At 40.4% G+C, this 25276-nt stretch overlaps 1 protein-coding gene across 50 annotated transcripts in view; it reads left to right on the forward strand.

Annotated features, from left to right (window-relative positions):
• rims2a (regulating synaptic membrane exocytosis 2a) overlaps nt 1-25276 on the forward strand; it is a 169554-nt gene that overhangs the window by 45095 nt on the left and 99183 nt on the right. For 45 of the 50 annotated variants that reach the window (XM_078933806.1, XM_020709925.3, XM_023963912.2 and 42 more), the window contains one exon: nt 5233-5525. In XM_078933806.1, coding sequence (XP_078789932.1) covers nt 5233-5525 — 293 coding nt within the window. Of the gene's footprint in view, nt 1-5232; nt 5526-9565; nt 10275-25276 lie in introns of those variants that run through there. The other 5 variants (XM_023963931.2, XM_078933816.1, XM_078933817.1 and 2 more) reach the window with 3 other exon arrangements.

Consider the following 25276-nt stretch of genomic DNA (forward strand, 5'->3'; position numbering starts at 1 on the left):
TTCAAATCGTGGTGAATCAGGAGTAGATGAAAAATGCTGTTTGAAAGAGAGCATATATTTGTGACGTAGAATTTATGCTGGGTGGACCAAAAGCTCCTTACTCCGTCCCATTTTAATCTTCTTGTAGACTACTATATCCATGTATGTCTTTGTTTTCCTCGTCTGAGCTGGAATCTGACTCTAAACTGTACGGCTGGGGTTGCTCCATGGAAACCCTGTCCCACCTGTAACTCAGATTATTTTTAATGGACTGCTTCCGCTCTGCAGAAACTATGATGTAGAAAACAACTTTTTTTTTTTTAACTTTTTGCCAAAAACTGCATAATCATATTTAAAAGACCACTGGGAAGATTTTTAAAACAAATCAAAAGGTAATTGGAGTGCCAGAGGATTCCTCCTTTAAAGTCATTTAAACGGACCAACCATAAGCGACGTTTTTCTATTAATAAATGTCTCCCGGCTATGAGTTCTGACGGTCCACAATGAGGATGCAGAAGACATTCCCTGCCTGAAACTGTGTTACAACTTTTCCCTTTGACCACAGAAGTAAAACAGGTTGCCACACAGTTTTTGAAGTTTCCCGAGAGTTAAGACAACTTTTCTGTTAAAATCCAAACCCCCACCGCCTGCTCCCCAACTTGACGCAAACCAGAGAGGACCAACTGTTGCAGTTCCTCAAAAGACCACTAGAGGCCTTTGTGTTGTCCAAGATGATCCATCCAGTGAATATCAATCTATCTGAAAGTCTTGCTTTCTTTGTGTAGAGTCGAATGGTTGTTTTTGCCATCATGGGTTGTATTTTTGAATAAAGATTGAATGTTTGTTAATTTGTGTGTAACATTGTGAAAGAGAAAGCACGGTTTGCATACTTTTAATTGAGAAACGGGCAAAGTCTTAGTTCTCATTGGATGTTTATAAAATAGAAAAGGTAATTAATTTATTTGCAGTTTTGTGTACTTTGCTTATTAAAACCTGGAAAGTTCCATCTATTCATTTTTCAGTAAAGTGAGTAAAAAATATGGGCCAATAAACGCGGGCCTCATTTTTCACATGTCTTATAAGATGCAGAATTTTTTCTGCCTAGTTTGGAAAAACTGCAGCCCAAACTGAAATATTTTACAGTAGATATTTTACAAAGTGATCAAGTGTGTGCATGCACACTAATCGAGATTTTGAATATGTCAAACTGCTTTATGAAATGAGAGATACAGCTGCTGCCCCAACCTGGGCGGCTTGTAGCTCATAAGTAATGTGAAGCTTGGACTGTGGCCCTGCTTAGAGGAGGAACTCATGACCTCACATTCTTTTTGGAGAAATAAAACATGGTCTGAATCCTCGTGGCTTCCACCGTCAGCTCTGGTATGGCCCATCTATTCCATTGAGAGTCGGTCATAAATATCTTAAATATCAGTACCTGGTTGGAACATGATGCTTGCTGCATGGACTTTGGTTGACTCTGTTTCAAATTTGCCTTAATAATGTTTATTTTGGGTGTAAATTTGGGTAAAAGTCCAGAATTAAAGCTTGTACTGCAGAAAGAGAAATAAAGAGATATGCCAGTCACTACAGTCACACCATCTCATTCATAGAGTTTTCTTAATTTTCATGACCATGAAAATTGTAAAGTCACACTGAAGGCATCAAAACTATGAATTAACATATGTGGAATCATATACTTAACAAAAAAGTGTGAAACAACTGAAAATATGTCATATTCTAGGTTTTTCAAAGTAGCCACCTTTTGATTTGTTACTGCTTTGCACACTCTTGGCATTCTCTTGATGAGCTTTAAGAGGTAGTCACCTGAAATGTTTTTCACGTCACAGGTGTGCTCTGTCAGGTTTAATAAGTGTCATTTCTTGGCTTATAAATGGGGTTGGGACCATCAGTTGTGTTGTGCAGAAGTCAGGTGGATACACAGCTGATAGTCCTACTGAACAGACTGTTACAATTTGTATTATGGCAAGAACAAAGCAGCTAAGTACAGAAAAACGAGTGGCCATCATTACTTTAAGACATGAAGGTCAGTCAGACCGAAAATAGGGAAAGCTTTGAAAGTGTCCCCAAGTCACAAAAACCATCAAGCGCTACAAAAAAACTGGCTAACATGCGGACCTCCCCAGGAAAGGAAGACCAAGAGTCACTTCTGCTGCAGAGGATAAGTTCATCCGAGTCACCAGCCTCAGAAATGGCAGGTTAACAGCAGCTCAGATTAGAGAGCAGGTCAATGGCACACAGAGTTCTAGCAGCAGACACATCTCTACAACAACTGTTACAAGGAGACTGTGTGAATCAGGCCTTCATGGTAGAATATCTGCTAGGAAACCACTGCTAAAGAAAAGCAACAAGCAGAAGAGACTTGTTTGGGCTAAAGAACACAAGGAATGGACATGAGACCAGTGGAAATCTGGGCTTTGGTCTGATGAGTCCAAATTGGAGATTTTTAGTTCCAACCACCGTGTCTTTGTGCTATGCAGAAAAGGTGAACGGATGGACTCTACATGCCTGGTTCCCCCCGTGAAGCATGGAGGAGGAGGTGTGATGGTGTGGTGGTGCTTTGCTGGTGACACTGTTGGGGATTTATTCCAAATTGAAGGCATACTGAACCAGCATGGCTACCACAGCATCTTGCAGCGGAATACTATTCCATCCGGTTTGCGTTTAGTTGGACCATCATTTATTTTTCAACAGGTCAATGACCCCAAACACACCTCAAGGCTGTGTAAGGGCTGTTTGACCAAAAAGGAGAGTGATGGGGGGCTGCACCAGATGACCTGGCCTCCACAGTCACCGGACCTGAACCCAATGGAGATGGTTTGGGGGGAGCTGAATCGCAGAGTGAAGGCAAAAGGGCCAACAAGTGCTAAGCATCTCTGGGAACTCCTTCAAGACTGTGGAAGACCATTTCAGGTGACTTGAAGTTCATCAAGAGAATGCCAAGAGTGTAGAAAGCAGTAATCAAATCAAAAGGTGGCTACTTTGAAAAACCTAGAATATGACATATTTTCAGTTGTTTCACAATTTTTTGATATGTATATAATTCCACATTTGTTAATTCACAGTTTTGATGCCTTCAGTGTGACTCTACAATTTTCATAGTCATGAAAATAAAGAAAACTCTTTGAATAAGAAGGTGTGTCCAAACCTTTGGTCTGTCCTGTATATGGTTTATCATATAGAAAAAATACAATGAAACAAAGTTGGGATTTCATTTTAAAACCTGTTACATTTGGAAATATTTTTTCATTTATTCTTGCATTCCTGCTTTATTCTGGTCAAGGTCTCAAGTGTGCCAAACCCTAACCCAGCTGAGTGACAGAGACAAGCAAAACAGGGATGTTGCAGCTCTGTCAAGAAATTGTCCAGCTGAAAATAACCAGAGTGTGGCTAAGGCATTGTCTTAGGCAGTAAAAGTAACCAAGATCAAGAATTAAAAGTCCTAAACAAGCAGAAGAAATAATAAAACTGTTACATATAGCCTATATATTTTTGACTTCCTCAGCTAATGAGGTTACCAACTACTATTGACTTTTTTTTTTACAGTGTCACTTCAATTTTTAATTCATATATATCAGTTGTAACTCTTATAATAGATTTGTTGGTGTCTGTGTCAGGAGCCTTCACTCCTAATCTCCTTGTGCTTTGGGTGCAGTTTGCAATGGCAGTAATCACATATGGCTGAAGATACAGCCTCTGCACATTCTTAATTCTACTCTCTTAGATGAATTTTATTCAATCTAAAAAAAAACAACTGTTACACACTGACTCAACACAACAGCTGTAAATGTTACAGTTAGTGCAGAATGTGGGATTTTTGGCCATTACAGTGGCTGTCTGGTTCATAGTTTTAGTTGAAAGCGTGTTAGTGCTGTTCAAGTGAGCGGAATTTATGCAGGCGCTAGTACTCGCGCCTTACTGACGACGGAAGAGCGGCAAAATGACATTGTACGACAGCATTACCCATACGTCATCGGTGCATGTAACTTACATAATCCTTATGAGTACTTCACGATACATTTACTACACGCACAACAATAGTACATTTCTTTTTCATGACATCCCTTAAGGTGGTCGTACGAGCCACAAGCAAACTGCAAGACACACCTGCACTCCCTTTAAGACGCTCCTGTCTATGACCCTCCATAGCTAGGACATACCAAAAACCCATAGCACCCGTACGGGTCAACCCCCTCTACAGGTGCATGTGTCTAAGGCATTAGCTGTCCTGAGTAAGGCTGAGATCACACCAATGGAGAAATGCCAGAAGCAAACAGAAGAATAGACACTAATTCAGAAACAAAACAAAAAAACGAGACAGCTGATTGTGATTAAACATTACAATAGAGGATTGTTAGGTTTTGATCGTAGATGTTCATTGTAAGTGTTTAGTTGAGTTTGATTACAGCCAGAATCTGTCATGTGTTCTCTACAATTTCAAGTAGCGTTCCATGTTCTCAAAGAGGTTTTCACAAAAGCTGCTAAACAACATCATCATCATCATCATCTTCAACCTTGGCCATCATTCACTGCAATGAATAATTCAGTTGTGATTTGTCTTGCACTTCCCCAAGATGTGTTTGCTTTAGAACCAGAGGTCAGCTGCCACCAAAAACATAGGTCATCTGATCAGCAGGAAACTCCACCCCCTCCATCACGTTAGACTGGCCCCTCTTGTCCTAAAGATGTTCTCCATAAGAATTTTCCCCAAATCTAAGAATTTCTTTTACATGACTTTGGCCTAATTTTAATACATGGACTTTTCTCCATTCTGTGGAGTTTGACCAAACAAAAGTGAACGTGATGCGGATTTATTACACATCACATACAATCATTGCCAAATAAAAGCAGGACTCACAGAGAATTTTCAACAAACACTTCAAGCTGATGGACTCACAAACCAGAACATTTAATGTCAATGGACTACATGTATGTTTCTATTAGTGATTTAAAAGACTGCTGCATGTGTTAAACCTTTCATCAGTAACCTCATCTGCATAAACCGTAGCATCCATGAAGTTTTCCTTGAAATATTTTCAAGACTATATATACATTTTTAAGAGAAAATTGTAAATTAAAATTTATGTTTGACCTGGCATTAGAATCAAGCCTCACTTTTTGATTCAGCTCTAGATACAAATTCACATTTCACTTCACAACATCTCATTGAAAACAAATGAAGACGCTGTTTTTTCCCTTTTTTGGTCTCTTAACTATTCCTTCTCCTCCCTGCAGGTTATGTGGGTATGCAACTTGTGCCGAAAACAACAAGAAATCCTCACCAAATCGGGGGAATGGTTCTATAGCTCAGGGCCGGGTCAAGTGCGGGGCGTGTTTGAGGGAGGGCCACAGGGGAAAAAGGCCAAACTGCAGGACCCGTCTCTGTACCCCCACCAGGGAGTCTCAGGTGACTTGAGACCATCTTCAGACAGAAGCAGACCTCACGGCGGGCTTCTACCCAGACAGGCGTCGCTTGACAACGATACAGGGCTACGGTACTCTGGATCTGGTGACCCATCCCTTGACAGGTACGTTTATGAAAACAAAGCTTTTGAGTTGCAGTGAAGCTTGATTGTGCATTTATACTGTAGTTGTGTAAGGTTTAGATAAAATGTTGAAGAAGTGTGGAGAGAATCAACAGCTTGTTTTGTACAGATCATTGTGGATTGTACATCATCGTTGTTCGGGTTTTGTGTAACAGGATTCCATGCACAGACTGACAGATCCAGACCTGAAACAGTCTGAGCTTCAAAAAATAATGAAAGCTTTGAGATTCTTGAACTCTGTGTGTTATTGGTAAAAATGCACCTCTAGCAATTTACTTGGCTTTGCCTCAGCAATTCTAGAGCAGTGATCCACCTAGTCATACTCCCCTGCTATAGCATATAACCCCTGTTGTTGTTGATCTGGATCCGATTGGCTCTGGCATTTAACATCACATTACCTATAAAGCAAATAATTACTAGAATCTGTTTGGAGTAAAGAAAGCTCAAAACAATTATTCTACTCTTTTGATTTAAAGACTATAATGTTTTACTGACCTGAACATGCTGGCATGCTGACATCACAGAAAGGGGCAACTGGGAGTTCAGTTAAGTAAGAGTGGAATTTTTGTGTAATTAGTGTGTTTTCCACAAGGGGGCTCTTCTTTACCCCTATTGGGCAGAAAAGAAGCATCCGGTTAGAAATGGTCCACACAGGGATTACACACAACACAAATCTTCTTTGCAAATGTGTTACTTCATTATGTTTGCTCATTTTAATGTGGGAAATTCCAAAGAAATTTCAGTTTGAAAATTAGCCATTGGCCTGTCATAACTGGAATTGTTCCAAGACACCAAGGTTTCTCTGCAAGTATCATCCCGTACAGCCATCCCTCTATCCATCTGCTGAAGAAATCTTTAAAATATACGTTTTAACACCCAAAATAACTCCTTGTTAGAGTCAACAGCTCCCCACCATTACCGTTCCTGTAATTGATGCATCATGATAGAAGGTGTGGACATGGACATCCTTAAGTTTGAACATGAACATTTTTGACAAACTTTGCATGACAATAATGACACACAAAGTTTGCCAGTATGCCAGGTTCTCTGGACTGACATTAAAGCTCAAATGAGAGTCAGGGCCCATTTTTTGAGCCAGTCAAAGTAAGCCTAACTATTGGTGCCTCCAAACCTCACAAGCAACTCAGGCTCCTCATTCAATACAGATGGGATGCTTTTTATGTTGGTACTTTTTTAAAAGCTTTTTTGACCCAAGCTAACATCCGAGCTAAGCCTCTACACACATTAATTAATATAGCATTAAATGAGATGTCCCTGCATGTGGATGCAAGGTCTTGAGAGGTTAATAAAAAGTAAGGAATGAAAAAGCTACCAGCTATGTCATTTGAGAATGACTAGAGCTCTGTCTGCTAACAACGCTCTGTCTCAGCCTCTGCTCGCTGTGGTGTGTTAGCTGTACGTATGGCTCAAAGGGTGGAGCTGGTTCCGTTGAAAAAACATTGGCACCGATGTTGCTTACATTTGCACTGACGGGAAACAAGAACCTGGCCGTCTGGAAACTCACAGGATAATGTCAATGATGGATAGCAGTGAGTCCAAAAATAGACCTCCCTCTGCATACGCATGGAAGCCTGCTTTTCATTAATCTTCAACAACATGAAAATGAACTCCTGGATCTGTTCTGCCAGAAAAAGGAGGGAAAATGCTGACGGACTGTTTATGAGGAGAAATAACTTGGGAAGGCTTCTAATTTGTCTCGGCCTCTGAGGTGTTATTCGAATGTGCACAGAGATAAAAGTGGGACAGCAGCGGTATTGAGTGGAGGCATCAGCTTACTCACATGAGAAATTTCCTCAGATTCTCATTAGCATGAGGTTTGCTGTGTTTGGTCTTTGCTAACTGCGCTGCTCTGCATTCTTTCAGTCTTTTCTGTCTAAAAGATTTGATTTAAGAAGCCTAATAATTTGTTCAATTGCATCTTTGCAAACTTGCTGCCAAGTTCATTTTCAGGGAAAAAAAGTCTTCTTTTGGAAACTCTTCCAAAACTGAAGTGAACATTAATAATTAGCGTGCTGACTGAGACCCGTGGAGGTGTAATATGCTTAGATATTTCTCTAACTGCATTGGGTGATTATGCTTGGCAAAGATTTCAAGTGTGGATTTCAGTTTGCTTGAAAATATTTCATTTGTGCAACATCATATTCTCTAAATTGTTGTCTGAGCTGTTTCCTCTTCCTGGAGGAGGTAAAATACAGCTGAAGTGCTCCAGCCGTGCAAACGGACAAAACTCCTGGCTTTTCCACACAATTCTTTTTAAGGCAAAGTACATTTCATTATTTATCAAACAACTAATGGCATAGATATAGGCTTCTGTATACTTTAGTACAAGAACATTTATTTAATTGGATAGAGAAAACATTCTTAAACCTTTCACCCATATCCATATAGTATATGAACTTTGACACACTAAAGCAAGATTTCTTTTACTTTCCTACCCGGAGGTAAGGCGACTTGACCTGTGAGGCACCGCCTTTCACTCCATCTGGGTGCCGCCCATTTCATGACATCAGCAGCGTGTGTGGGTTTCATCCATGAAAACAAACAACATCCAGACGTTTACAGAGATGGATGTGCACATTGTGCATATAAAATTAAAGCTTTTAGTCGATCACCGCTAGCTCCATTAAGAAAGTGTGTGTGTGTGTTTTAGCCTGTTGGTGGAGCTAGCAGCACAGACTCTACCTGGAAGGGGCTGTTCCTCACTTTGTGACATCACAGTGTGAGAACCCACTCGTTTAGGAGGAGCTAGTCCTCAGTTATAAGAGGAATACTCATCAACGTGTGAATGGTTCAAAATACCGCTTTGGGGTTATTTGTAGTGAGGAATGAACATTATAATACACGTAAAAGCTATAAAAGATAAAAGATAAATTAAATGTGAAAGTTTCCACATGACTTTCTAGGAAATAAAAAAAATCCTTGGATTATACTGATCATAAAACTTTGAATAAAATCAAAATGATGTGTCCTGCAGGGATGCCACAATTCTCGGTTTACAACCCAACCGTATGTTGGATTGAATTGTGGGGAAAGCCACCATCTTACCATAAACATAGTAAAGAGCAAAAGTTTGGACACATTCATTTGAATGAAAAGGTGTGTTCAAACTTTTGGTCTGTATTGTATGTTTATGTTGATAGTGTCAAACTGATGCACTTAAGAAGGATTTAATATTTATTGTTTGATTTCATCACAGCAGGCTTAGTATAAACCAACTGAATGTGTTTTTTTCATTGTTCTTTCTTTATTAGCAAATTTTCAAAATGAATTTTCAGAGTTCTTGGCTTTTTGTTCTTGTCTTTACCACCGGCAGCTTTGGTGCAGAGTTAGAGCGGTCGACCTCTGATCGGAGGATTGTGTGTTTGGTTACCGCCTTGCCTGCCCATGTGTCAAAGTTTTCTGGGCAAGACACTGAACCCCATAGCTCCTGGCGGTCAATGGTTGGTGCCAGTGTTTGACAGCGGAACTGCCATCACTGTGTAAATGGGTGTGTGTGGGTGAAAGAGACTAGGACCGTAAAGTGCTTTGAGCCTTTTAAGAAGGTATTAAAGCACTAAGTTAGTATACTGTACGCCATTTAATACACAAATCCTTTATCCAACCAAAACGAAACCCAAACGTCGTGGTTTGAACCGAATCATGAGGAAATCATTGCATTCCTGTACAGTTTCTTCTGAAGTTTTTTTTAGATCTATTATTACAGATTTTTTGTTTTGCATTCTATTTTGCTTTAACCGTGTGATGTGATGCACACTTATCCCTATTTTGTCTTTTTGCAAAGTATTTTTCTTAATCCTTTTTAATTGACACTATTCGGATCTAGTAGCCCCAGAATTCCATGTTTGCTCTCTGGTTGGGCTTATTTAAAACACAACTGCTTCCATGTCCTTAGTAAACTGGTTGTCTTTAAAACTAATTCCAAATAACTAGTTCATTGAAAGCAGCGGGCTTCCGTTCTCTGCTGTGTTGTGAATAATCAGCTGCTGCGCGCGGCGCCACGCACGAGAGGGAATGGACCCAAATGGCAAAGACCGCTCACGATCGCAGAGCACAGCCACTGAGCCTGCGCGCGCCACTGTGCACGCGCCCCGCTTCTTCTTGTGCGTGCGTTAGCGCAGAAGAGTGGACTTCTCTTCTCAGGCAGGAATATGAGTTGGATGCGAGGCAGCAGCTGATGCACCGGTGAAGAATGCTGCTGCTGCCCTGGAGGATGCCTCCCCACCCCGGCTCTGCTCTGCTCGCTGCTTCACATCTTCCTGCAGACCGAGAGGAGATATCTGTCAGCGCCAAAAGAAGGAAGGGACTTCACCGGCAACGGCATTACCTCAGTTTTCCCCGCTTCAAGTCTGAAGCATTATGACCGAAGGCTCCCAGCCGGAATGCGTATCATTTGAGGAGACTTTTCTACCCGGAGTGCCGTGACAAATATGGAACTTGGTCGGGATCTGTGCCGCGTTTAAGGCTCCAAAAACACTGAGGAGGTGTGGAGGAGGGCTGCGGTCCCGAGGGAGCGCGAGCGTTGGGATGCATTGGTGCTGAGAGGGGGGGAAGAATCACTTCTGAGGATAAAAGAACACGGAGGGAGAAAATGCAGTTTGAGACATTGCGTCAGTTCTGTAGCTCAGTTTTATCCCATTTCAACGGGGCTTTCACTGCGCCTCAGAACATCCTGCAGACGGAGCTCTTCGAGCAGGCGCTCAGCAGCATCGGGTGAGTGGTCCCTAGTTTGTACAGAAATGCCCAGATTTATGAGGAAGGGCTTCCCCGCTGCTTTGTCAGGCCGTTTGCAGGGTGGGGGTGGGGGGATGTTACGTTTATCGATCGCATCCAGGCTGCGTGACGGAGCTGCGCTGCTGCGGCTGCAGATGTTTCCCGGCTGGATGATGGGAGCGGTCCTGCCGCGGTGTGCCCTGTGCGCATGCACGCGCGCGCACGTGCCGTGATTGACTACTTAATATTAAGCGTTAAGGTGTGGGGGTGACCACATAGAAGCGTGCCCTGGCGCACTGCTGTTTACCTGCAGCGTGCGGGCAGCCGCCGCTGCTGCTTCTCCGGCACCACGTATCACATCCTCAGGAGTCCACATCCTGACGAGAGGATGCACCACCCGCCCACGCACATGCACTAACTTCCACGCCCACAGTCTCCGTTCCCTTAAACTCCCAAAGAGGGAGCAGAGAGAGCCCACAGCTCCAATGCACTGCAGCAGAGCGCGCTGGAAGAGACTGAACCCAGCTGTGACTGTCGCCACACATTTGGGATGACAAACCGTTTGATGTTTATAGTGTCGAAACTTTTTCGGTCTAATATTTTGTTTCCCCACTGAAAAGACCAGGCATGAAGATTTTTAACTTTTAAGCGCGGTGAAGTTAGTTTTGGTTGGATATTCGGCAGACATTCAACGCGGATCCCCAGTTGTGTCTCTTAGGGACCATCAACAAATTAACAAGTGCACGTTATGCCGAAGATTTTAGATGAAACCAAAGACTAAATGCTTTTTAAAAAGAAATAAATTGCAAAAAAACAGCTCATCAAGTTGTGTTTTAACAATTTTATTCTGTTTTGGAATGTTTTCATGAGAAAAATGGTTTTACGTCCATATTCTGATATTTTCTCAATACCTTCCAAATCATGTGACCTTATGATTATAGATGTATACCAAATGATGGCGCCGACATACCAACACCATACACACCAATTTATACTGCAATCATAGATGCTGAATATTTTATATGAATTCTTATATTAAAATTTCATAGGTTTGCATATAATTTCTGGCAAATTTTTTAATACCCAACAAGTCCAACTATGTCCCAAATTGTGTCACTGACACCCCAACATCAGACACACCACTTTATTTTGCAAGCATACATGATGGACGGCTTGCAAATAGCTTAGCTCTTTTTCCTCAACCTTAGGTGAAGCCTCCAAGAGGGTTTTCACAATGTTGACAAAGATGGGGCGCTACAAAAAAAGTTAAACACATAAGATCAGCAATCTCTGGTAAATAGCTGGAGGAAGGAAGCGCATGATAGAGTCATTCAGATTTTATGGTTTTCTTCAGTCAGATATCACTCTTGACCAATCTACTGCACTGTCGACCAATGGACCAATGGGATGCATTTCGACTCATGGGTCACATAGTTCGGGAGCTATTGACAGAAATTTCGGACGAATATCCAACCTAAAACTAACTTCACCTGTAACCTTTTAACCTTTTAGTGCTCTGCCCCTCAGCCTTTTTAGTGGGAATCAGGCTAGACCTCTTCACAAAGTGTGTTCTACTTCAGGTGAACAGATAACAACAGGCACGTTTGCAGCTATTCAGCCTGTAATGGATTTTTATTATTTTAGAATATTCTTAATACATCATTCAATTGGCTGAGATTAGTGGTTCATTCTTGCCGTTTTTAGAACCGTCTGGTATGTTCAGAACTCAACAGTCCAAACACTTAAAGGAGTTAAAAACTTAATTTATAGACATGACGACTCTTGTGTGAACATAAGAAAAAAGTTGTGTTTACTCAGTTTTGAATTTCCATTTCCACACTTTCAAAGACCCACTCGAATCAGATTTTAATCTATTGTAAAAGCGTTTGCACTGGTCTTTTATTGTAAGTATGCAGTTTTTAGGCAAATAAAAGGACATACAGTAGTTTTTGCAGAGCAGCAGGGGTTCATTAGAAATTTAGCTCTAAGTTGTGGGCAGGACTGTTGCCACAGAAGTAAGCTTTCCCATCATCCCTTTGTTTACATTAGCGGTGGAACTAAAAAGGCGAGCAATATCGAAGCTATCTTGCCGTACAGTTTAGAGCAAGATTCCAGCTTGGATGTTGAAAACAAAGTTGTACATGGATCTATTTGTCTGCAAGTAGATGCATCAGAATGGAGCGGAGCACAGAGCTTGTGGCCTGCCGATTGTAGCTTTTATATCAGGGGTCGGGAACCTTTTTGGCCAAGAGAGCCATAAACGCCACATATTTTTAAATGTAATTTCAAAAGAGCCATACAATAATGTAGCGTCCCTTTCCCACACTGAGGCACTGATACTTAACCTCTTTTAAGGTTCTTTATTCTGGTTACTGCAGACCACAACAAACGCCGTACAATTAATTCAGCAACTCCTGAATCTCTCCCGCTGAGACGAGAGCACTTCTCCCAACTTTATATTCCCCCTCTCCCGCGTCAGCCCTCCCATTTCCCTTATTCGGCCCATAGCTGAACCCCATTGGTCCAAACTACCTAACAACAGGCTGAGCGACAGAACTGACGGCCAATCAGATCACTGCTTGATGCGTTCAAGAACTCCAGAACTTTTAACGCGACCCAACAGCCACCCAGTCCAAGTCAGTATGCTACGACATGTTTAAAACTAAATATACAAATGTCTGTATTTGATGTAATTTCCACATTTTTAAAGTACAATAAGTCTGTGGATTCTTTTTAATAATATTGTTATGCTGTTGCTGAAAAATGAGGCGTTGAGACTTTAAACGTGATCTTCGGTTGGTCCGAATGTTCTGTAGATTTGAGAAAGACTGATCACATGCAGACGCGGTGCCAAACACACACACCCACGCTGCAGTGAGTGACGGGCAGCGGGTTTTACGTTATTACAATCCCAGCGCGATTCACCTGCTGCCTGTCCCCACAACACCTCAGTCACACACCCCCCCCCCCACCCTCTGCTTTCTTCCTCACACATCCCGTCCCCGCAACTGCGCGCTCTTTCTCAGAGACGGGAGCGCGCAGTCTTAGGCACGGCAATTCACAGGTTTCCGGCTGGTACAAACTCTGTGAAATAATAGATGATAGTAAACTGATAGTTTTCTCTCCAAGCACCGCTACTACTGCGCGCTTCTGGCATCGCATCGCGCCCGAGAAGGACTGGTCTAATGAAAAAAAGTATAATTAAAGATTTGTCTGCGAGCCACATGTGACCATCAAAAGAGCCATATATGGCTCGCGAGCCATAGGTTCCCGACCCCTGATTTATATCATACCGACAAACTTTTTCCAACAACATTTTTTTCATCTGACCCTGATTCACAACAATTCGAATAAAACTAAACTCAGACGCACAGTTTAATCTTAATTGTCTCAATGCATGACCCCCATCAGGAGAAAAATACGAAAAGAACATGTTGTAAACTCGAAAAACGCCATTTTCATGGGAGTGGGTCTTAAATAACTAAGAATAACTGATTTACATCTGCCCCAAACATAAAGATCCATTCCTGAGGTTAAATCTAGAGCTCTGTGTCTTGTTTTGTATGTATGTGAAATCAAGGGCTGCAGGTAGAGGTGTATGGGTGGAGCTAAAAGTGTGGAACAGAGATTCGTCCCACGTTGTTATAGCCATTTTTTCACCATCTCACTGGATCCAGGCTCCATATCACTTCACCATCCTATGTGCCTCTCTTGGGACTGTAAGACTTTCCTTCTTGTCCCCCACCCTATTGTCAGAAATAATTTACAGCGTGGCTGGGCTCTCTGCCACCTGACATGGCCAGAACACTCAGCTGCTGGAAGGGCAGAACAGGGGGCTCTGCCTAGAAACTGTGATCCAGCAATCATCACATCTGACTGATTACATTGAACTTATTTTCTATGGTAACCTTTTTTGTTCTTCTCAGCAAAACCCCCCGGGGCTTTGAAACAAGTCCATTATTTTTTACATGATGAATTTTTACTGTTTTATTCTCATTGCTGTTTGCAGGATTATATGTAGCTGTAGAAGAGTTATCTGTAAGTCCTCAAATATAGAACAGAAATGAAACCAGAAGTGTACAATGTTTCAAGTGTCCGTCCTTTCAGCCGTTTGTGTCTAAGTCCACCTTTTTCTGTCTTCCTTCTGTTTCTCTATCTTTCAGCTCTGGCAGAGACCTTTTAATGGACTTTTAGATCCAGCTTCCATGTATTATGCATGTGTGAATCATCAGAGGTCCTAATGGGGTGTGGGTATCTGTTCGTAGGAGGCCTGAATGGCTTTGAACTCAGTGGTCACTACTTTTAAACTGCCTCCATATTTGGCCCCGTCTTTTAGAGAGCACACAGACACATACCTACCTGCTACCATCCAGCCGCTGCTGCTTCTGCAGTTTGTGCACACTTTTCCAAAACATCTGACATCTAAGCTCAAGGAGTTTATGTGAATCCACTGCAGGGTTGTTTAAAGGGTCAGCTGAGTTTTTGTGTGTGGTGATAAACAGTCTGTCTTTTAACTGTAAGGTGAATAGTTGCATTTCATTTTCTGGAGGGATTTTTTTAACTGCTCTTTGTCAAAATCTTTCATATTAGATATAAGCCACATATCGGGATTTTAACGGATCATCAATCCTCATTGTGGTACGATTGAGTCATGGTCACAATTACAGCTGTTTACTTACAGTCTCCCAAAGTATTCAAGCACAGTAGAAAACTGTCATGTTAAGTTTCTTTGAATATGTGTTATTTAACATTTGTAGAACAACAGAAAGGAATAAAGTTATTAGCACTCTCACAGATCCACTCTAAGGATGGTCTGCTTTCTGCTCAGTTTCTTTTCTGATCAGGTTTCCATTTTTTAAAGTGGTTATGATTCATATTTTGAAAGGTTTATTATTGTTCATTGGAGATGAGTTAGTATTCTTAAGCCTTAGTCACATGCAACCTAATGGAGGGTGGGTTGACCCATAGGGGGGTTCTGTGGGCCCGTGAAGGGTTGTAGAGAGGAGGGGCTGCCTCTTAATGGGAGTGCAGGTGTGTTTTGCAGTCCTCTTGAGGTTTGTATTACCTTTGTAAGGGATGTGAAAAATGAACGTACCATTGTTGAGCGTGTGGTAAGTGTACTTATGAAACATGGGTGATGTTGTTGTATGGCGCTCTTATGCAGCAATTAATAAGGTGCGAGTACAGGCTCCTTACTGACGGCATGCAAATGCTGCACACAATGTTGTCAACATGTGATGTGTAAGTGCTCGTAGGATGAACACACAAACTACACTTTGATTGTCTAACTTGCTTATTTTTAATAGTCAGGCTGCACACAAGGAGCGAGCACTTATCCCTTGAACAGCACTGGTTTGCTCCTTGCGCAAATGAAAAAATGAAAAATCTGTATGATGTGCCTACGTCTCACCTACTTTACTGTTACTTACCCCTACGTGTTTTCGCCCGCAGCATGCTCGTAGTAAAAAAAATGTCCATAAACAATTTCACTCTCTGGGCAATCTATGATCTTAAAATTTCCTGTAAGTCACCTGTGTGCTCCGTACAGGTTTGACATTTTTTTGCCCGCAGACAGCCTGTATCCAGTTGTGATAAGGCAGGTTTTAATATATTAGCCTTAGGAAATAGGAAAACATAAGAGGTGGAAAAGGAATGGACACAAATGAAACATTTCCTGTTTGAATGAGTCTAGATTGCAGATTTAATGTTCAAATGGCAAGGTTGAAAACAAAAAAATAAACCAGGAAAGTGTACATTATTCCAGACTGCTGGTGCTGGTGCAGTGAGACACACTTTAAGGCCCTTAGTAACATTTCTGAAGAGGTTCAAACACATATTTGATGACCCGGTTTGGCTTATGAAAGTTTCAGCAGGATAATGCACCACCTAACAGATGACCTAACAGAGACATCTTAAATGTAACAATCAGGATCTCCAACGGCCTCAATGGTCGCCATCCGTCAATAATCAGTGCAGCAACAGTTACTAACAGCAGCACCTTTAAGATGTGGTGAATTTTTCTTAATGACAGATGTGCAGATGGACTAACATTTCAGATTTAAAACCCAAATATAATTACAATTAAACAATGAACTCTTCATACTATTGGTTGAATTAACTTTTCATCAATGTGCCACATCTCATGGTTTTAAGTAACTTTATAAGGACTCTCCTCCAAATTTTGCTGTGTGTTTAGACATAAGCTGTTTGATTTTAAAAGGGCTTTTCTGTCTTGTTTGCCTTTTTCAAATATAATTATTGTGGATGTGGTGTAACCGCGGTTCTGCTGAGACAAGGCAGGTAATAAAATCAGCAAAGGGAAGAAGAAACCCCCAGGACAGGCAGCAGCACACAGGCATCAGTTACCATGGTGACAGAACTGGAGACAAGGCAGATGTAGCAGACTCTGCTGTCCCAAACCCGTGTTCCTCTCACAGAAATCAGGGAATGGGGAGAAAGCAAGTAAGAGCAGAGGAAAGGGGGGGGGGGAAAGATAGGTGATGAAGATGAGTCAGGGGACAGAAAACAAAAACAGCTGAAGAAGAGAAGCTTTACTTTCGTGTTCAAGTTTTCCTACCTTTGCATATAGAAAGAAAAACATTTTTGTACAAAAATTTGCCTTGACGCGGTTAAAAACAAAAGTCGGTGAATTCCAAAATCCGACTGTACCAAGTATCTTTTGGGAGCCACAAAGCAAGACATAGGAGTTAGCCATAGCTGGTTATGCACAGCAGAAACAAGGCCCTTAGAAACAAACTAAAGTTTCTCACAACATTAGCAGAATATTTTTAAAAGAGGCAAAGAAATCTGCCAAAGGGATAAGAAAAATGGTCTTTTCAAGACTTCTTTTTTTATGAAAAAAATTCTATTCAGTGTGACAAGTTTTTTCAAACTAAAATTATTTAGCTAAAGACAGTTTTTGCCCCATTTAGGTTTCAAACCACCCCCCACTAATTGTTTCATGTCTTCACATTTTTCTAACAATAAAGTCATTTCTTGAAGATTCAATAAAGTTCATCGTGTGTATAAATTATACTGAGTACTTAAATAATTTTTCCATCAGACACTGGTTTGTTTTTGTTAAACGTACCGACATGTTTCGGTGGAATACCTTCTGCCTTCGTCAGGGTTGTCATCAGGTGGTAGTGTCTGGAAGGTATTCCACCGAAACATGTCGGTACGTTTAACAAAAACTAACCAGTGTCTGAGAGAAAAATTATTTAAGTTCTGATTTCTTGAAGCTTAAGGTGTTAGTTGTCAAACTAAGTTTGGATCCTCAGTAGTTTTTATTTTTTTTAAATCTCCACTTTCCCCTCAGCACTTAATCCGTGGCCCACACTCGTCCCCTCTCAGGCAGCCCGTGGTGTTTTACCCGGCTATTGGTGAATCTCCACAGCTGTAATTAAGCCATCCTTTTATTGGTTTTGTCTGCGTCAAGGGAGATGTGCGCAGGAAGAAGGAAGCTTCGGTTTATTGCCCAAGCATCTAAGAGAGGTGTTAATATTATTACATGTAAGAGAATCTACGAGAGAGATGGGAAAAAAAAGACATGCAGAAAATGAGAGGTGGAAAAAGTTGTGGTCATCAAGACAGCTGTGACACAGTATCAGGAAGAGTTTGAGCCCAAGAAAAAATCAGCAAGATGGAGACATAAGGGCTGGCTTTGGACTGTAAATCTAGATAAGCATCAGGCTGTTCCAGTGGAAAGATTAAACTTTAGAAGCCTGGTTGCAGGAGAAGCCCACCTGGTGTGATTTACATGTACGCTCATCTAGTTAGACTGAACTTTGTAGTGAAACAGACAGATGCGTGTGAAAACGTCACACAACAATTTTAAGAGGAAAACATAAAAGGTGGTCCGCACACGTTGCTGCCATCTGGGTTCTTCTCACAGAACGTTTCCTCAAAGGCTGAAAAGGCTTTTGGATGCATGTGTGTTTGTGTGAGACACTAAACATCCTTGTGATACTTGAGTTTGGTTTATATTTAATTACGGTCACAAGAGGCCACCTCCAGCACCGCCTCAGGTGCCTAACGTCTTCACTTTCCACTTACTGACTGACTCAAGAGAGGCTGTGGAGTAAATGTGGCTCTCAACTCGTTGCTGTGTTTCCTTCTGCTTCTTTGTTGCTGCCACTTGTAGGTTTATGCTTTTGAATGCGAGAGGGTCTTTTTTCTAAAAGCTTCAGTTCTGTGCCCCAGGACTGCTGTGTGATGTCACCTTTTGAAATAGCCGGAGAGAGAAGAGAAGCAGCTGCATGGGTTTATGCTTTAAACCATATGTCTTTATATGTGATGCCATCACATTCTCCTGAAAGCTCTCTGTCCTTTTTTGTTTTAAGAATTACATTTTACTGCTTCAGTGAAGGAGTTTAGGAATCTGGGAGGAAGGTCAAAGCAGTAAGATAAACTGCTCTGCTCTGTTGTGGAAAACTCAAATAATTGGTTGAGCAACTTTTTAAACCCAAAACTCATGACAACAACAGTGACTATAAGAATTGTGTTCTGAACATGAGACTTCACTAAAGGATGAGCAATCTCCCCCTTGAGGACAAAGGGGTCAGGTATACAGGAGAATCATTGATGGGCTTCCAGTTTAATTGTTAAGCAAGAAGCTTCAAAGTAGATCAAGGATGTAGAGATTCTCGATTTAAGGAGAGTTTGTCAAAGTTCTACTGCCATTTGGGTCAGGCAAGGATAAAGGGTATTTGCAAAACACCTAAATGGTAGAATTTTCTTATGCAGCATGCATGTTTGAGGTTGCTGACAATAGTTTGTTAGAATGTACTTTTATATTCTTGTTAGGTCTGTGTAATGTTCCCCAGTATGAAGATGTGACCCCATGGCAGGGATAGTCAGTACCCAGAATGCTATGGAAAAGTCATGTTAACTGTCTGAAAATGATTAGTAATCAGAATAGATTATATGTTTGCAACTTGACTGTATTAGAGAACTGGACAGAGGGACTTCTCTCTCTGGCGTTCCAAACAGGAAGTACCCACTGGCTCCAAGAAGCCAAATTCCCATAGACGTCTATAGAGAAGGAAAGAGCTTTTACTCAGTCATTCCATTGGTCAGAATAACCATTCTTAATCTGATTCCCTTTTTTTTAACATGCTCTTGCTAATCATAACAATTTTTTTCATGATTTTTTTATGTATTGCAAGTTATTAAGGTTATAAACTGACCAATCAGATGCCTCAATGAAAGTATGTGGTTTCACGTCAAACATTCAAAACGTTTGATTGACAGATTTCGTGTAGCTTGCTTTTAAGTGGTAGGGGTGTGGACTTGCAACAAGCTCACTTCTGATTGGCGATGGTTTGCCATAGAAATGATGACCAATCACTGCTTACTGATGCTGTCTGGAAAGAAAATGGCAACTGAATTGATTTCATTTCGTTGGAGCTGGAAATAAGTCATTTTCTATGGGTGACGTCAAACGTATTGGACTAGTTACAGTCAATGGTTTGCTATAATTTACATAAACATTATTTTATTATTATGATTCCACATTTAATAACAGATAAAATGGACCTCATCTTTATGATCAACAGCAAAGAGTCTAAAGACCGCAGTTGTTCAGTCACCTGTCTCAGACATGTCGTTAGGTGATGATTTCCTTGTAGGTGTTCTCAAATTTATTTATTTTTTGCTTTTTGGTCATTTCCAACAGATCCTAGGATTTAATAAAAAAAAAACATGCTGAAACAACATCCACACTTGTCCTTTGTGAAATGTTTAAGTACAATATAAAGTAAAATGATGACCTAAAAAAATATATCTCTTTTACAGTTGTCATAAATACATAATTTGATAAGTTATAGTCTAAAAGTCCAAAACTCCCTTTTGCTTGGCAATGAGCATAAAACCCTCTGTGCATTCAGCATAAGTAGAAAAAATGTGTTCTTAAAGGCCCAGCTTTAGACATAACATGTTACATGCTGCCTTCAGATTGTGTGCGTTTGCAGCTCTTGGTGAAGATTTTTTGCTTGGAACTGGTTTAGAACTGCAGGCAAAGACAAAAATCCACACCAGCATTCATGCAATTTAATAAAAGTGTGACATTACTGTTAATCAAGATATTATTGCTAATACAAACATTTGAAGCTCATTTAAAGCTTTTTTGAACATTGGAGTTCAAATTTCCTGATTTCATAGTCACTTTGCAGCCTCATTTTAGCACTAGCAAAGAGTTACTAGAGCACATTACATTTTTCATCCAATCATCCTGCAACTTAGCGGTGCTAAGTCTACAGAATTGTGCTTGGAAACATGATAGTATGATGGGAACACTGACATTACCCCGGAAGAGTTGCAGGCAATGGCCAAGGACAGAAAAGTCTTTGCTCAGACGGCTGCCACCCTTAAGAACCAGTCCCAAGATGTTGACCCATTTTTTTCCAATGAGGTTCCATATTTCCAGACAGATGTAACTCGTTGTCCAACATTTTTCAAAGTTCATTTTTCAGGCCATTGTGCAATGTTTTTACTGCATGATGAAACAGTCTTTTCAAATACAACAGCAGACAAATAAAGTGTTGAAAACTCAGTCTTGAATCTCCATGTGAAATAAATGAAAAATTGAATTCAAATTCAATATATGTACATTTTTACCATATTGAAGACTCTAGGAATGAAGGACCATCGTCTGTCTGCCCTTTGCAATCCTTCACTGTATCACCATTGTTGATGTATTGATTCAAGAGGCATTCCCTCTTGTCACAACATTTTCCATTGTTGTGTTACTGGTCAGTTCAAACATAAACACTTTGGATAATATTTAAAAAAAGTGTATTAATCAAAATCACAATTACTTTTCTTACTTAACACAGCAACCACATATGCTATTGGTAAAATATAATATATGCCCATATTTGTCTTTGTATAGAAAATGTTAGTAAGCCTCATGTCTCCTTTTTTGTGTCCTCAGACTGCTAAACAAAACTCATTTATCAGCACCCACCACTCATGATGGGTGTGAACTTTGTTTCCTTTTGCTCAGTCGTCATCTTGGTTGTGTGTTGGTTACACTCTAATGTTTGTTTGCGGATGCGTCACATGCAGACTCAGAACTGTGGAGCTGCTCAGTGTGTTGGCATGTTTTTCTACAAATGTCTAGATGGTTTTTGTCACTGCTAAGGGGGAAATTCACATGGATCTGCTTGGTGTTTTCACACACTAACCCTTTCAGATGACAGTGCAGCACAATAGCTGTGAGTGTAGACGTGTCACAAGCAAAAACACACCATATGTAGACTGATAACTGGACATTAGCAGCTAACAGACAGCAGAAACTGAAAGGAATTAAAGAGGTACTTAGGAAAAATGTTGGCAGTGCAGATGAAAAACTAGGAAAAATTCAAGTTTTAAATAGTTGGGAGTTGGACCCAATACATACAAGAAGTGGTTTTAACTGAGTGTCACCTTGGTGGCATTCTGATGGTGTCATTAAATGAAAGATTTCTTAAAATTATTCAGAATGGAGCGGAGCAAGGGGCTGTTGGTCTGCCCAGTGTATTTTCTACATAGCAAATATGCTCTTTGTCAAACAGCATTTTTTTGTTCGCTTCTGATTCACATAATTTGAACAAAAAAACTCAGAAATGCAATTTTGACCTTAATTTGCTTATTGTCCTCATCATTATCAGAAATAAAATGCTAGAAGAACATGTTAGAAACACAGTTTTCAACAAAGTGGGCCTTTAATGCTTCATTTAGAAACCTTGCCTCTGTATATGAGCAAACTTTGCACAGCTTGGTGCACATTCCAAATAAACATGGGATATGCTAAGTTTTCACCTTCCTTAGTGTGGAAAATCTGTATTTGATGTGTTCTATAAGGGAACAACACTTGGAGCTATCCACAGAAACTATTTTTTTTTTTAAAAGCCTTAAAATTACGTATGTGTTGTAGTATTTTTGAAAATTCCACTGATCCTTGTCTACTTCTGTCATCATATGTTCAAGGCTTTTTAAAAGAACCAAAAGTTAAATAATGTTCCTTCCGATTTCTTCAACGATCAAAAAAACACTTGAAGAAGCAATGCAGCAAAGCAAAACATATTTAAAGCATCCACATTTGCTTGCTTCCTGCTATCATTCATCCTGAGTGCATGCTCAGATGCTTTTGTGGTAGTGGCATTATTTTCTATATTCATTGAGCTTTATCGCATCCCAGTTTTGCACAAAAAAGCTCCCTGTGTGCTGCTTTCTGTCTCCCTTCCTGTTTATTTTCTTCGATTTGTTTGATTCATTTGAGATTCAAAGGAGCCGACTGTGATGACGCTCAGCAGCATCTGTGGGCTTTTCCTGACACGCAGCACGTGGGGAACCCGCTTAAGGAGTGATCAAAAGTCTGCCTCTTCAGATGCCAAGTGAGCCTGAGAAGAAAAATTTAGGACATTTTCTTTGATTTCTATTTTTGTCTATGCTACTTTTAAAAGGTATGAATGAAACCTGCGGGTCAGATTCATTCACTTTCTGTGTTTGCTAGTTTATTACGGTTTAAGTCGTAACTGATCTGATCTCTATTCTGTCTTTTTTCTATTTGTTTAAAAGTCATCTTCTGGCCTCAGTCAACTTTAATTAAGACTTTCAAATCAATTTTGACATTTATGAAAGATATGTAAGATATCAACTTCTTTCATCAAGGTACAAAAAAATAGAGTTGGTGTTGAAGTTATACCTGATCTACGACCTTTCTCTGTTGCTCTTCCACCTTTGTCTCCATAGTCTTCACTTTCAGACAGGGTTGTTATTCGTTCACAGATGATAACAATGAACACCGCTGACACAGCAACTGATTTACTATTTGGAATCTTATTTTCAAGCCCCTTTTTATATCAAGCTTTATAAATTCCACATGAGTCGAGTGTCACTCTCTGTGATAAATTCATAGATTACCAGATGAAATAATGATACATCAAATTAACTGTAAAAAAAAGAACATGTTTAATCTTATCGTTTCTTTGAAAACAGACCCAAAGTCAGCAGTCAATAATGAAATCTTTTGTTGGAGGAGAGCCCCTCTGCCCAGATGCTGTCCTATGTGATTACAATTAACCCATGATGCTGTTTGGTCTGGAGTTGTCTCTACAAAGCCGGATCGAGGTTCATTGATTGAGACATGGGTTTTCTAATGTCAGAGAGTGCAGGGCAAAAGGTCTGTCTGTCTGCTGCACGCAGCAAGTGGCGTCTTTGTCTCAGATGAAGAAGAGAAGCTTCATTACAGTTTTTCAGGGAGGACATATTGACTAAAGTTATTCAGTGTTTAACTTTTTCTAGCCGGCTGTTTTTAAACTACTTCACCAACATTTGACATATTTAGAGTGAGAGTGTGCAAGGGAATTCATATTTTAACGTTTGGAAAAGCAGATTGGATACTGCAAACTCATTAGTGTATTATTTGCACCTTAGTGCACACCATATTACGAAGCTTTCTTGTTAACTCCATTCCTGGTGCTTACATTCGTCAGTCCCAGTCTGCCTCCTTTGTCAGTGTTGTCTTGGCAGATTCATGCAGGTCTTGGTTTTATTTCTGGGCTGAAACAGTTGCACATTTAAGTCCTGCAGCCTTCATTAAGTGACTCCAGCAACTTATATTGTGGTTATTTTAAGATGTTTAAAAAAAAATGATTTTTTCTGTTCTGTAAAAAGATTTTTCCTTTTGCAAAAGCTCAAAACTAAGACAATGTACTGCTGTTGGTCTTTAAAGAGGCTTCTTGGTTCATCTTCAGATGTTATTTTGGGCCACATGGATTATTAAAGTCTCCTCTGACTCACCTCTCAGCGTTTTCATCACCTCTTCCCTTTCTGTGCTGTCAGACAGCTGAGTAGCATTACTGCATTTGATTTCAAATGCAGCTAGCTCACTTGAATGAAAAATGTATAGTAAGCAGAACTGAGGAGGAAATGTATGAGCAGAGCCTGCATGAGAGAGAAAATGAAGACGGGAGGGGGAGATCACGGCCTACAAGACGTCTTCTATACAATAACAAAAAAAGGTTACAAAACACTTTGCAGGTCTGAGTGATTATTGTTAAATGTTCCCAACATTTTGAGCATAGCAGAATTGGACTGAGTGACTCCTCCTTACTGGCGTTTCAAACAGGAAGTACCTGCTTGCTCCAAGAAGCCAAAATAGACTTCTGTGTAGAAATAAACAGCTATTGCTCAGTCACTCTATTTGTCAGAATAACCATTCTTGCTCTACTACCCTTTTTAACATGTTCTTGCTAATCCAATTTGTTTTCATGATATTTTTTCCTGTAGTGTAAGTTATTCACTTGCACTGACCAATCAGATCCCTCAATGAAAGCGTGTGGTGCCTGATGGTCCCGACGTTGAACGTTTAAAATGTTTGATTGACAGATTTTGTGTTGCTCACTTTCAAGTGGTAGGTGTGTGGACTTCCAATAAGCTCACTCCTGATTGGTGAAAATGACTCAGCCCGACTCGAACCAATCAGTTTTCACTAACATCATCTGGCTCCAACATGGAGGCATCTGTATTGGATGTATTGGCGATTGAATTGAGTTCATTTGTTTGGAACCAGAAGTAAATCATTTCCTATGGGTGACGTCACACTGACTCGGTCCAGTTCTTTTATACAGTCAATGGCAGAGACATACAAAGAGGAGCTGTAAATCTGCAGCAGCTGGCAGAGAGAAAGCTGTGACATGCATTGTGTTTTATATAGAAGATATTATTGTAACATTGAGTATTTGAGCTCAATCAGTCAAGTTTAGCTTTGCAGCAGGAATTCTGATCTAGCTCAATATAATTAATAAGTTGATCAAACAGGCGTTAAACCTTTGAAAGTTTTTTTTTGTCAGTTTTACGTTTCATCTGTTTGATGTACTCGGTCTCAAGCGTAAGCACTCCATGACATGGTTCTACAGTGAACATGTGACCAACATTTCCCTTTAATCTGGAATAAACGCCTACATTGACTAAGACTGCAAGAAAAATAACAGGCAACTTGACCCTTTACTACAGGA

Source organism: Oryzias latipes, chromosome 16 (assembly GCF_053564925.1).
Source record: "Oryzias latipes strain Hd-rR chromosome 16, Olatipes_Hd-rR_3.1".
NCBI classification, from domain to species: domain Eukaryota; kingdom Metazoa; phylum Chordata; class Actinopteri; order Beloniformes; family Adrianichthyidae; genus Oryzias; species Oryzias latipes.